We start from the raw sequence: 14295 nt of genomic DNA on the forward strand, positions 1-14295 counted from the left end.
CGGCGGCGGCGGGATGGAGAGGGGCGAGCCGGCGGGGGTGTTGGCGGAGCAGAGCCTGGTGCTGTGGACGCTGTGCTCCGTGCTGCTGCCCGTGCTCCTCACCCTGTGGTGCAGCGTCCGCAGGTCCAGGAGGCAGCTGCTCCGCAAGGACATCTTCCGCCAGAGCCAGCACGCCTGGCACGACGCCGACCTGTTCGGCCAGCCCACCTACTGCTGCCTGTGCGCCCAGCACATCCTCCGCGGGGCCTTCTGCCACTGCTGCGGCCTGTGCGCCCACGAAGGCTGCCTGGACCCAGCCGACCGCCGCTTCCCCTGCAAGGAGATCATGCTCAAGGCCCACCCCGGCGGCGTCCCCGACGCGGCCCACCGGTGGATCCGCGGCAACGTCCCCCTCTGCAGCCACTGCCTCGTTTGCAAGCAGCAGTGCGGCAACCAGCCCAAGCTCTGCGACTACAGGTACCCCTTGGGGGGCGGGGGCCGGAGGGGGGTGGTCTCCGGGTGCGTACGCGGGTTTGTCTGTGTGCCCGTGTCCTGCCGGCCTGCTTTGATGGTCGCTCTGCGACCGCGGGTACCCGGGAGGGGCGAGGAGGGATGCGTGTCTGTCTCTCTGTCTCTCTCTCCCTCTCCAACGACAGGTACCTGGAAGGGGCAGGGAGGGGTCCGTCTCTCTCGCTCTCGGTAGGATGGCGGTAGGCGGCTAGAAGCCGCCCCTGAAAGCCAGAGGGTCATGGGTTCTAATCCCCGCTCCGCCACTCGTCCGCTGCGTGACCTCGGACAAGTCACTTGATTTCTCTGGGCCTCGGTGACCTCATCTGGAAAATAATAATGTTGGTATTTGTTAAGCGCTTACTACGTGCAGAGCACTGTTCTAAGCGCTGGGGTAGATACAGGGTAATCCAGCGCTTAGAACGGTGCTTGGCACATAAGCGCTTAACAAATACCAACCTCGATCAGGTTGTCCCGCGTGAGGCTCACAGTTAATCCTCATTTTACAGACGAGGTAACTGAGGCACAGAGAAGTTAAGTGACTTGCCCACAGTCACACATGGGGATCGAGACTGTGAACCCCACGTGGGACAGGGACTGCGTCCGACCCGATTTGCTTGTATCCACCCCAGCGCTTGGTACGGTGCCCGGCACACAGTAGGCACCTAACAAACGCCACAGTTACTGTTAGTATTATTATTGTTGCTCGGGGACTTGGAGGTAATAATAATAATCATAATAATTATGGTATTTGTTAAGCACCTACTATGTGCCGAGCACTGTTCTAAGAGCTGGGGTAGAGACAAGGAAATCAGGATATCCCACGTGGGGCTCCCAGTCTTCATCCCCATTTTTCGGATGAGGTAACAGGCACAGAGAAGTGAAGTGACTTGCCCAAAGTCACACAGCTGACAAGTGGCGGAGCCGGGATTAGAACCCACGACCTACCCGGGCTCTTTCCACTAAGCCACGCTGCTTCTCCAGGAGGGAGGGGAGGGGTCTATATGTCCGTGTCTGTATCCTGCCAGCCTGCTTAGATTGTTAATAATGATAACAGTAATAATAATTGGGGTATTTGTTCAGCGCTTACTGTGTGACAGGCACTGTTCTAAGCGCTGGGAGAGATGCAAAGTAATCGGGTTGGACACAGTCCCTGCCCCTCATGGGGCTCACCATCTTAATCCCCACGTTACAGAGGAGGTGACCAAGGAACGGAGAAGTTAAGTGACAGGGTCACACGGCAGACAAGGGGTGGAGCCGGCATTAGAACCCACGTCCTCTGACTCCCAAACCCGGGTTCTTTCCACTAGTCCACGCTGCTTCCCTAGACCCCTCACTGCTGTGATAATGACCACGGTAATAGTGGTTTGTGGTAATAATGATGATACGGTCTTTGTTTAGCGCTTACTAAGTGTCAAACACTGTTCTAAGCGCTGGGCAGAGACAAGCTAATCAGGTTGGACACAGTCCCTGACCCACACGGGGCTCACAGTTCTAATGTCAGTTTGAATTGAGGGGTGAGCGAACTGAGGCCCAGAGAAGTGAAGTGACTTCCCAAGGACAGACAGCAGACAAGTGGAGGATCCGGGATCAGAACCCAGGTCCTCCCGACTCCCACGCCCGTGCTCTATCCACTAGGCCGTGCTGCTTCTGACAGCGTGCCCGAGCAGCGCGCTAAATGCCGTGGAAATTACGACACCATCCCGTTGGACCCGAGTCTAAACGTTAGCCGCACAGTCCAAACCCGGGAGAGAACAGGTTTTTAATCCCCACTGTAGAGATGAGGACCAGAAGCCCAGAAGAGTCGTGACTTTCCCTCAGGTCACACAGCAGAAAAGCGGAGGAGCTGGAATTAGAAACGCGGTCTCCCGGCTCCCGGGCCCGTGCTGCTTAACTGGCGTGACTCATCTTCTAAGCGCTGAGGCCGGGCTGGAGCCTGACGCGGAGGAAAATATTGAGACAAAGGGCAGTAGGCAATCTGTCCTTCCCCTTCCCACCCCCGGGGAACTTTTCAACCTTCCGTTCTTAGTAAACGAACCTCGTTTCCTTCCTGCCTTGTTCTCGGAGACCATCCCTCAAGCGTGCTCTGCTGTGGTCATTAGAGACGGAAGGAATTTTCCCAGCGGGGTCGGATAGAAGTGAGACCTAGCTTCAGCGGGCCAGGCACCGTTAGTGTTTGGTACAGTGTTGTGCACACACAATAAGAGCTCGAGAAACACCACTGATTGATCAGCTAGCTGTCGCTAAGGATAGAGAACGCTGCCGGCTGTCCAGCCTGCCGCACGGAAGAGGGCCCGGTTGATCTGCGATCACTCGGACAGGATTTCCAAGGCTAGGGATGAACTCTCTCCCCTTAGGGACGATGGATGAGCCCCCTGGCCCAAGATCCGACATGGAAGACCCGATCACCGTGCCGGAAGCTTGTCCAGCATCGCTTACACTCTCTGGCCCCGCCCCGGCCTGTTACCGCCCGGGCCCGCCGTGCAACGAGCAGGCAGGAGCGCAGCGTGCTCCGCAACACGTAGATAGCCCTCTCCTACATCACTCAGCTCCAGAAAGAACTTCTGCTAGAACCCGGGTTTCCTGATTCCCAGAGCCATGCTCTCCCTCCTGCCATAAAGGCAGGGCTCTGTGTACGGGGCGAGTACAGAGCCTTTCGGTGGCTGCAGTTTTGCTCTTGGGCTAAAATTGGACCAATGGATTTTTTCCCACGTGCCAGCTGCTTGTTCCGAAGGGACGGCGTGATGCCTGCTCAGACAGAGTGGGGACACCTCACCCTTTTACCGTTTCTTCTCTTCGTATCAGATTGGCAGAACTGTTTAAGTTGGTCGTATGGCAGAGACCCCTCACAGATCTCGGCTATCTGAAATAAAAAATAGGCTCCCGAAGTCAGATTTCCGCAGAGATTTGGGATTTGATCGTGAGTCCCTGGCAAGGCAGGGACTGTGTCTAATTATCTCACTTGTGGGGGGGAAAAAAAACACCCACAGTGCTTGGGTTGTATTTTTCCTTTCACGTAGAGTGTGACCTTTCTTGCCCTAAAGAGAGCCGGATCACTAGGGAGGTCCCAAAATAGCATTCGCGGCCCTCTTAAAAGGCAAGCTTTGGCCCTGGCAAATTGGAATTAGGCTGGAGAAGAGGAAGGTGGTGGCACGTATTAAGATAGTTAAAATGAAAAAATGATTTCCCCAGGAACTGACAGTTTAGTAGATTCAGAGGGTGGTGACTCATTTTAGATTTCCTAAAACGATCACTTCCTACAAATAATTGAAGTACTTGTCTAACTTTAGATAGGAGTGGATGCTTCTTTCAGGAAGTGGTTCTTATAAACTGTTGAGCTACTGCCCTGTTTATTTCCATGTAGAGCTTTTGCTCCGATCACTTTGATGTCTCTAGGTCTTGGGGGGAAAAAGCACAAGGGGTTGGAGTTTCTGTCCAGACGCGGAACTTTCAAAGGTGATTAATTTCCACCGATAATTTCACACGCCCTCCACTGGCATCTCCTGCTTGCTGGGGCATCTGTAGAAGAGAGGAGGAATGAAAGACCTGGTTTGAAGGAACTTCTCTGTGTTCTTTGTAGTGGCCGGTTCTGTTGGCTTTGAATTCAAGCTTGCTGGGGGTTTTTAGTGGTATTTGTTAAGCGCTTACTACGTGCCAGGCACTATCCTACACACTGAAGTAGCTCCAAGCTAATCAGGTTGGGCACGGTCCTGGTCCCTCATGGGGCTCACAGTCTCAATCCCCATCTTAGAGATGAGGGAACTGAGGCACAGAGAAGTGAAATGACTTCCCCAGGGCCACACAGCAGACAAGTGGGGGAGACGGCTTCAGAACCCAGGTCCCTCGGACTTCCAGGCCCGTGCTCTAGCCACTAAGCCGTGCTGCTTCTCTTTTCCTCGTAGTGTATGGCTTAAAGAGTCGTCTTATTCATTATCGCCCTGGATAGCCAAGGGAGAAGAAGAATGAAGGACACTTTTCTCATGCTAGTTTTCCCTGGATGACCTTTAATAAGTGAGGATGGTGTTCATCACCATAGCATTATTTTAGCCAAGCGCTATACTAAGCACTGGGGTACAGACAAATCGGCCGAATCAATCGGTGCCCCTGGCCCACGTGGGTCTCGCGACTTACTGTGAGAGGGAGGGTGAGTGGGTGTTCTACCCCATTTTATAGATATGGAAACAGAGGCTCAGAGAGGTTGTGACTTGCCCAAGGTCACACAGCAGGAGAAGGGCGGAGCCATTTCTATTTCATCAATAAATCAGCCATCTCCCCCTGCACCCTGTGGAGCGGATGTTGTCAAAACGAGGAATCGAGTATGAACAGGGGTTGTAGTTAAGGAAACACATAAGGAGCACGGATGCCTGAGAGAACTGTTCGTTTCCTGGCCTTAAATGAGATCTAAGCAAATCAGGTAAATTCTCTGTGCCTCCCTTTGCTCATCTATAAAATGAGCTTAATAATAGCTCCCTTCCCCAATGGGGCATGTTATCAGGATGAAACGCAACAACTGATGCGAAAGGTATCATTATTTACCTCATGTTTTAGGTAACTCGATGTTGAGTGCTGAATTCCATAAACACTGACGCTGAACCCCTTCTGACTGCTTCCCTTCCTTTCCAACCAAACGGCCACGACTCTGGTCCAGGGGCCGCTGCTTCCTCCGAGATGTCCCCGCCTCCCGTCTCCACTTCACTTCAAGTACTCTATTACACCTCACTTCACACTTCAAGTCACTCTACTTCAAGTCCATACTTCACTCTGTTGGTCAAAGACACCATTTTGTCACTGGCCTGCTGTGTGACTCTGGGCAAGTCACTTAACCTCTCTGGCCCTTACTTTGCTCATCTGCAAAGTGGGGTTAAGACTCCCGCTCTCCCTTCCTTCCAGTTTATGAACAATTGTAAGAATAGAGACCGCGTCCTACCATCTTGGCTTTTACCCCGTCGGAAACAATAAATACCATAATAAGTATAAATATTAGTTATGACCCGGGTTAAAAGCACTGAGCGCTTTTAACACGCTGCTAAGAGAAGCAGGAGGGCCTAGTGGGATAGGAGATAGACCTGGAGGTCAGAAGAACCTGGGTTCTAATCTGGCTCCGCCACTTGTCTGCTAGGTGACCTTGGGCAAGTCGCTTAACTTCTCTGTGCCTCGGTTCCTTCATATGTAAAATGGAATTAAGACTGTGAGCCCCTTTTGGTACGGGGACTGTGTCCAACCCAATTTGCTTGTATTCACCCCAGAGCTTAGTTAAAGTGCCTGGCACATAATAAACATTTATTATTTTATCATCATTATTTTAAAGTGCTTAGTACAGTGCTCTGCACATAGTAAGCGCTCAACAAATACCATCGATGGATTGATGTTGCTTTGAACTTTGGACTTTTAAAAAGCGTTTTTTTTCCCTCCCTCAGGTGCATCTGGTGTCAGCAAACAGTTCATGATGATTGTATGCAAAGTTATTTAAGGAATGAAAAATGTGAATTTGGAGAATTTAAAAATCTCATCATTCCACCAAGTTACCTAACCTCCATTCATCACATGCGAAAAGGCAAAATAACTGATTATGGAAAGGTAACTACTCTTTCTCCATGGCTTCTAAATTTAGTCTTGAAAGTGGTACTTGAAAATAAATCAGACATATAAAGCTAGAGTAAAAAAAAAATGCTCTTCCGGCTACCTAACTTCCATTAAGCATATGAGAAAAGGCAAAATAACTGATTATGGAAAGGTAATTATTCTTTTTACATAGTTTCTAAATTTTGTCTTTAAAGTAACTTTTGGACATAATTCAGATGTATAAAGCTAGAGTGGAAAAATAACCTCGTCTCTGCCTCACCATTGTTTTTCCTCTGGTTTTCACTCTCGGTAAATCATTTTTAGTCCGTCAGCCCATTAGATTGTAAACTCCCGACAGGCAGGGGAGGGATGTATTGCTTCTCAACTTCTCTACTGAGCACTTAAAACAATGTCTAGCACTATATTATTAATTTGATAGGCATAAAGGTCAAGATAATGGGGCTCATGGTGCTTCTTCAGGCTGTGTCGATTTAAACAAATACATTGCAGTTCTGTCAGTTAAACCGTGTGTACTTGACTGGAATTATCGTGCTCTCCCTTTCTGTGTTAAATTTGGCGTCACTCTTACACATCAGAAAATTCAATTACAATTCACACTACCCATGTGAAGAAAGTCCGCATTAGTAATCCGCTTTTTTAAATGCAGTAATTCTTACCAAAAAATGGTTGCGAGCTAGAAGAAAGGAATTCCTTTCTAGGGTATCTGTGTGAGCTTGTAGAAAGAGCAAGGGCCAGGAAGTCAAGGGACGAGGGTTCTAATCCAGGCTCCATCATTTGTCTGGTGTGTCACCTTGGACAAGTCACTTGACTTCTCTGGGCTTCAGTTCCCTCTTTTGTAAAACGGAGAATAAAGGCCTGTTCCCCTTCCCCCTTAGACTGCAAGGCCCATGTGGTACAGGGAGTCGGCCTGACCCGATCCTCTGTAGCTACCCCGGTGTTTAGCAGAGTACTTGGCTGTAGACTTGAACTGTGGAACAGATCTGGTTTGCCCATTTTCTGTATATCATACCTTCCCACATTTCTATCTTTCTGTAGTTAGCATCCCCCTTTGGAAAACAGTGGACCCCAATAATAATCCTGGCTAACACTCGGAGTGGAAATAACATGGGGGAGATACTGTTGGGAGAACTGAAGATCCTGCTAAACCCCGTCCAGGTAATTTTGACAGAAATCTCTCATTATTCTTTATCCCAGAAGGTAGCCCGTCCTCGTGTGGAAAGAGCACGGGCCTGACGGTTGGAACCCCCAGTGCCAGTCCCAGCTCTGTCTCCGGCCCGCTAGGTGACCTGGAGCAAGTTACTTAACCTCTCTGACCCTCAGTTTCCTCATCTGTAAAATGAGGAGGACAGACTGCCATCCCCCTTCCTCTTAGGCCTCGAGTCCCTTGTGGAACAAGGTCCTATGCCTGATCTGACGATTCTGGATTCTCCCCCAGCACTTCACCAGAAATGTCAAGTGATCCCTCATCAAGCCGCAAGCAAAATCTACCTTTTAAAAGTGACTCATAATTGAGCTTTCAAACCACTCATTTCTTGGACATATAAAATAGGCAAGAAAGTGAAGTGCCTGTTTTAGATGTTCTTGATTTTATCCTCAGGAAATAATAAAGCTAAAGAATGTTTTCTAATCCCTCTAGACCGTATCTACCGACTCTCACTGTATTGTTCTCTCCCAGCTGCTTAGAACAGTGCTCTGCACCTGGCAAGCGCTCAGTAAATACTTATTATTGATTCATCATTTGAGCAATCTCCTGGATTACTTTTTGCGCTCCTCCCATCTGTAATTTGATAAGTAGAACCAACCTGGAAATCCCACTTATTTTCAGTTCTGAAAAATCTTGTTTGTCTGTTTCTCCGCTTGTCTGTAGATTTTTGACCTGAGCAAGACTCCCCCGATCAAAGCTCTGCAGCTCTGCACTCTGCTCCCGCCCAATTCTGCCCGCGTGCTGGTTTGTGGAGGAGACGGGACGGTAGGCTGGGTCCTGGACGCGGTGGACGAGATGAAGCTCAAGGTATTCTTTCTGGCTATCTCTTAGGACACGAGACGCGTCACGGTAGACATCGGGATAGTTCAAATGAAGGTTTCAGATGCTAGGCAGCGTGACCTAGCAGATAGAGCAAGGGCCTGGGAGACAGGAGGACCTGTGTTCTAATTCCAGCTTTGCCATTGATCCACTGTGTGACCTTGGGCAAGTCACTTCCCTTTGCCGTGCCTCAGTTACCTCATCTGGAAAATGAGGTTTAAGACTGTGAGCTCCAAGAGGGACATGGACCGTGTGCAACCTGATAAACTGCTATCTACCCCAGCACTTAGGTTCAGTGCCTGGCACATAATAAGCCCCTAACAAACACCAGATATTTAAAAAAATTACAAATCAAACAGAATAGATCTATCTTTAGAAATTGGGATTGGGATTGGTTTTTCATCGATCCGGAAAGATACATCCTGGTCAGTTAAATATGTGTTTCTGAAGCAGTTGCCAACTTGTGCAATACAAGCAGCAGACTATGGTGGGGGTGAAATCTGCTTACATTTTTAATCCCTCCTCTTCTCCTTGACCAAGTGCCTCTATCGATCAATCAGTGGTGTTTATTGAGCGCCTACAGCGGAGCACTGTACTAAGCATTTGAGAGAGTACAGTACAATGGCATTGGTAGACAGGTTCCCTGCCCACAAGAAGCTTACAGTTACAGGGGGAGATGGCTACAAATATGGATAAATTATGGATATGTGCTTAAGGGCTGTGAGGGTGAGGGTAGAGTGAATGCCAAGGGCCCAAAGGGTACAGATCCAAAGGGTACAGGCGACGTAGAAGGGAGAGGGAGTCAGGGAAAAGAGGGCTTAATTGGGGAATCAGTCAATGGTATTTATTAAGCGCTTACTTGTACAGAACACGGTACTAAGCACCCTCTCAATCCATCAGTAGTATTTACTCAGCACCTACTCTTGGCAGAGCACCGTATTGGATGGCTGCTGCTGCGTGCAGAGTGTTGCACTCAAGTGCTTGGGAGAGTGGGTTGGTGACATTGGCCTTATTGCTTTGGTGTGTGAATTTTCTTACCTTCAGTGTCTGAATTTTCTTACCTTCAGTGTCTGGTCAGGGAGACTCCGAGACGTGTCCATTCTCTTCCAGGGGCAGGAGAAGTTCATTCCCCACGTGGCAGTCTTGCCGCTGGGCACAGGCAACGACCTGTCCAATACCCTGGGTTGGGGGGCTGGTTATGCTGGCGAAATCCCAGTGGAGCAGGTCTTAAGGAACGTCATGGAAGCGGACGAAATTAAACTGGACCGGTAAGTAGCACTGCTCAGAGCTCAAACCCCCACCTTCTGCAGTCTTATTTTGATTAGAAAATGCAGGAATATAATAAAGGGGAAAGAGCATGCGAGTGCAGAAGTACACCAATTGTGAGCAGGGAATGTGTCTACCGACTCCTACATGTACTCTCCCAAGCACTTAGTACAGTGCTGTGTACACAGTAAGTGTTCCCTAAGTGCAATTGATTGACTGAGGACCAGTAGACGCGGCTTTTAGACCCTGCTCTGAGTGAACTTGGGCAAGCCACGTAACATCTCTGCGCCTCATTTTCCTCCTCTGTAAAATGAAGATAAAATACCTGTCTCCTTCCCTCTTAGACCGTGGGCCCAGAACCAAGCACTTTTTGCACTAGGCCATGCTGCCTCAGTGCCACTGGGATTATTGTTCCTGCCTCCCAAAATATCATCTTAATTCTTATTACCAGCAGCCCCACCCAGCCTTAAGATCAGGCGATGGATGAACTCCTGGGAGTGTCTTGGGGCAGCTCATTGAAGGGCTACTCCTCCCCTGAGACCATCCTCAGATTGGAGTGACTTGTTTCTGGACTTGGTCAAAGACTGTCTCCTCATTTTTCAGGTGGAAGGTTCAGGTGACCAAGAAAGGATACTACAATTTAAGAAAGCCAAAGGTAAGATCATCATCCTCATTGCCCGGGTTTGGACCACCTCGTTGCATTTCGGAATGTCTTCGGTGTCAGCGGCGTCGTTACCGTTGGGATTGTCTGCATGGGCCAGAGCCCCGAGATTCTCTCCCTGCCTTCGGGGAGGAGCAGCGTGGCCCGGTGGAAGAGCACAGACCCGAGAGGCAGGATCTATTTCTGCACTTCTTTTTGCAGGTGTTGACCATGAACAACTATTTTTCCATTGGCCCCGATGCTCTGATGGCTCTCAATTTTCACACTCACCGTGAGAAGACACCATCTCTGTTTTCTAGCAGAATTATTAATAAGGTGCGTTGGATTAACTATCCTGCTTACATATCACATACATATCCTGCTTACATATTAACATATCCTGCTTACCACCGAAAATATAGGCAAATAAACAGCTCCACTGTATTTGACAGCCGTGAACGTGGAGACTCACCGAACTCATATGTCGAAATAGTTGACGGTTGTCCTACTTTTCTGTCACTCAAGGAGGGTGACCAAATCAGAGATTTAACCGAAAAGGAGAAGGTTAATCAAGTTCGATGCCTTGGACGGTAGCATATGATTTCTAGTGATTTAAAAGGAAACTTGAAATGTGCTTCACCCCAAATGCTAAACAAATTCAAGGACAGATTGTGGCTAACAGTCTCCGTAACCAGCTCTGCTTTACCAGCGTGACCGAATAGAAAGGGCGCAGGACTGGGGATTAGGAGACCCGAGTTCTAGTCCCTGATCTGCCTATCGCTTGCTGGGTGATCCTGGGCGAGACACATAACTTCTCTGGGCCTCCATTCCTCATCTGTAAAATGGGGATAAAATGCCTGTTGTCCCTCATAGACCGTGAGCCTCAGGTGGGGAAGGGGACTGTGTCCGACCTGAATGTCTCCTCTCTACCCCAGCACTTAGAGCAGAAAAGAAGCATTTAATAAATGCCATCATTATAACCTGGGGGGTCATGCCTTTGGCTCTGATCTCCTGGCTGTCAAAGCTCCTGTCAGGTTTTTGTCACACCGCCATCTTTCTCCATTTTCTTCCTCCTGCACCAGGCTGTGTATCTCTTTTACGGAACCAAAGATTGCTTAGTTCAAGAGTGTAAAGACCTGAATAAGAAAGTTGAGGTAAGACCTCCGTGCCCTTCCTGCATTGATTTGTTTTCCCCCCGCGCCCCACTCCCTGGAAGGAGGGGACCTTCCGAGCCACCATCAAGGAGAGAGCGCCCTCGGAACTAGAGTTCTAGACTTTTTGCCCGCCAGCATCAGGCAGGCGGGAGGAGGGGATCCCGGGAGCCTACAGGGATGGGATCGAGGAAGGGTCCGGTAGTGTCCCAAGACGGGGAGAAGACGGTGGGGCCTGGATCCAGGGAGGTGGGGGGCGAGGGGCTGCCTGGGTCCCGTCCGCTTCCCACGGTCTAGGACCTCCCTCTTGGGTCCTAAGAGCATCCCCTCGGCGCTCACCGCCTCCCCAGCGCAGTCTGGCGGGAGGAGCCCTACTCACCGGCTGCCCGGCCTCACGGCCCGTGCCCGGTTTAGCCCTTTCCTACTGAGTCCTCGGGAGCCGAGGGCCGTAACCGCGACAGCAGCCCCGTCTGGACTCCCCGGCGTCCTGGCCGGCACGCGGGGGTAGCGGTTTGCAGGCTCACCACACCCGCAGGGGGCACCGGAGCCAGGGCGGCTGTGGCCGGCGGGTCCCGTGCCGACTGACTCGTCGTCGTGCTGTCTCTTTAAAGCTAGAATTGGATGGAGAGAGAGTAGAACTGCCCAACCTGGAAGGCATCATCGTGCTCAACATCGGCTACTGGGGCGGCGGCTGCCGGTTGTGGGAAGGGATGGGCGACGAGACTTACCCCCTTGCCAGGTCGGTCGGCTCAGGCCTGCCCCTTTCCCTGCATCCTCTTGCCAAGTCTCCTCTCCGGCTGCCCGGACTTCCGGCCTTCGGAGTCTCGGGTCGGCGAGTTTCGCTCCTTAAAACAAATGGGGCACGGCGTGGCCCCGCGGCGAGAGCGCGGGACTGGGAGTCGAGAGACCCAGGGTCTAATCCCAGCTCCTCCATTCGCCTGCAGCGTGACCTTAGACAAGTCATTTAACCTCTCCAGGCCCCAGTTTCCGCCTCTGTAAAATGGGGACAAGATTCCTGTTCTCTCCCTCTGACTGGGAACCCGGTGTGGGACAGGGACTGCATCCCGTAGGATGAGTCTGAATCTTTGCCAGTGTTTAGCGCACAGTAAGTGCCGGATATCGTTAGTGTTTCCCTGCCAGACAGTTCTGCGTGATACTGATCTGTGTGCCAGACCTCGAGGGAGACCAAAGGGATGGGCAGAAAAATCCGTCTGTGGTTTACTCTCCCGGTCCCGCATCGTCCCGATTTTCTGTCCCCTTTCTAGGCATGACGACGGTCTGCTGGAGGTGGTCGGGGTGTACGGCTCTTTCCACTGTGCCCAGATCCAAGTGAAACTGGCCAACCCGGTCCGGATAGGGCAGGCCCACACCGTCCGAGTAAGTAAGAGAGGCAGCCCGGAGGTAGGAGTGCAAGCCGCGAGTCACGGTGGGGGAGGATCTGGATTCTAAGCCCGACTCCGCCACCCGCCCGCTCGGTGACCTGGGCCAAGTCGCCCACTTCTTTGGACCCCAGCTTCCTCCTCTGTAAAATGAGGACGGAGGACCTATTCTCCCTTCTCCTTGGACTGTGAGCCCCTCGTGGGACAGGGACCGTGTCCCATAGGATCGTCTTCTGTCTACCCCGGCGCTTAGGACAGCGGATGACGCGTTGCAAGTGCTTAACAAATATCCCAGTTATTACTGCTGTGGCCGTTGGCTGTTATGGCAGCAGCCCCAGCGGGAGGTCTTTCCCGTCGTCGTCGTCGCTTTCCTCGACGCTTCGGCCCAAGTGGCGTTGCCCGGTGCTCCCCGAGTCCGGCTGAGGTCGGCGAGGGGTGGCTAACGGCCCCGTCTGTGCCTCTCAGCTGATCCTGAAGAGCTCGGAGATGCCGATGCAGGTGGACGGCGAGCCCTGGGCCCAAGGCCCGTGCACCGTCACCATCACCCACAAGACCCACGCCCTCATGCTGTGTCACCCCGGGGAGCAGAGCGACGACGACGACGACGTCTCCAGCGCCTCGGAACCGGAGTCCCCGAGGGCGGCGGCGCCGGACCGCCCAGAGCTGTGAGCCCCGCCGGCCCGGGGAGGGGCGTCCGGGGCGTCCGCCTTAACCAGGAGTCCGAGCTCGCGCCACGAGGAGTTGGAGACCTCCGCTTCTGGGCCGGGGACGGGGTGGGGGAGGCTGCCTCGGGGCCGGGCTGGAAACGGTGGGGAGCGATGGGGCCAGTGGGACCGGGGGCGGGACCCCCGCCGCCCCCGGCGATGCCGCGGGGCCCGGGGAGGCTCGGCCGGTCTCGCGACGGGCGGTTCCAGGGCCCCGGATCAGGGTCGCCGTGAAGAGGGGGCGATCTTCAGGGTCGGGACCGGCTCTGCCGGCCAGCGACTCCTCTCTCCGGGCCGGGGACCGGGGCAGAGTCGGCCACCGTCTCTCGAATTGCAAGACATCGACGCCGAGTTCCCGCGAATCCGGAATATGTCGGTCAGCGCCACCAGGCCCGCGATGAAGTGCCCCACCAGGGCGAGAGTTGGAACCCTACGCTCTCACTCTTTCGCCCCGGGTGCCCTCAGGTAGACCGACCCGCAGCCAAGAAAACCGAGGTCCTCCTTCCTTTTCTCTCTGACTTTTCAGTCTAGGTGAGTTGTAACTTTTTCATTTTTTTTAAACCGCCTCTAAAAGGGACGACCTAAGCCAGGGCTGAAGGCTCTCAAGAATTCTCCAGCGCTGCTCACACTTTTCCTGCACAGAGCATTTTCCCAGGCCCCCCGCATTGCCTCGTCCCGCCGTTCCTTGTGGCGCAGACCCCAGAGTCCACCAGGGTCTCTCTGTGGCCAAAATGATGCCGAACTCAAATTCACACGAAACGTTAAAGAAACAAAAAACCACCACCCCACTAAAGTTAGGTAAGACCGGTCTGGTTATTTTAGGCTCATGGGGGATTTCCCTCGGCCCACAAGCAACGTGAGCCAACTAAATTCCATTTCAGGATTTCTCTGTGGCAGAGTCTGTCATCGAGGCTCTCACCCCTGCCCGTCACGTTCCTGCCCGGGCACCGAGTGCCACAGGCAAGTGGGCAAACAGAGGTGCCCCATGTGGCGAAGGGCAGACAGTCTGCAGAAACGATCTGGGAGCTAGAGAGGGAGCATTTTCTGAAACATCTGAAGGTTC

At 52.2% G+C, this 14295-nt stretch overlaps 1 protein-coding gene across 1 annotated transcript; it reads left to right on the forward strand.

The window, feature by feature from the left end:
- DGKE (diacylglycerol kinase epsilon) lies at positions 1-13823 on the forward strand. Its single transcript, XM_007663770.2, has 11 exons — positions 1-456; positions 5904-6063; positions 7105-7224; positions 7937-8080; positions 9203-9360; positions 9962-10013; positions 10221-10334; positions 11081-11152; positions 11761-11888; positions 12415-12526; positions 12994-13823. The coding sequence occupies exons 1-11, from the start codon at positions 14-16 to the stop codon at positions 13195-13197; spliced, it is 1707 nt and encodes a 568-aa protein (XP_007661960.1). The 5' UTR covers positions 1-13; the 3' UTR covers positions 13198-13823.
- The last annotated feature ends 472 nt before the right edge of the window (positions 13824-14295 follow it).

This window comes from Ornithorhynchus anatinus, chromosome 15 (assembly GCF_004115215.2).
Source record: "Ornithorhynchus anatinus isolate Pmale09 chromosome 15, mOrnAna1.pri.v4, whole genome shotgun sequence".
Lineage (NCBI taxonomy): Eukaryota > Metazoa > Chordata > Mammalia > Monotremata > Ornithorhynchidae > Ornithorhynchus > Ornithorhynchus anatinus.

Bases quoted from the DNA above. Each gene is read 5' to 3' on its own strand.
- DGKE (XM_007663770.2), top strand. From the start codon at position 14: ATGGAGAGGGGCGAGCCGGCGGGGGTGTTGGCGGAGCAGAGCCTGGTG. The intron at 7,225-7,936 runs GTAATTTTGACA...GCTTGTCTGTAG, and splicing joins TCCTGCTAAACCCCGTCCAG to ATTTTTGACCTGAGCAAGAC. The intron at 12,527-12,993 runs GTAAGTAAGAGA...TGTGCCTCTCAG, and splicing joins GGCAGGCCCACACCGTCCGA to CTGATCCTGAAGAGCTCGGA.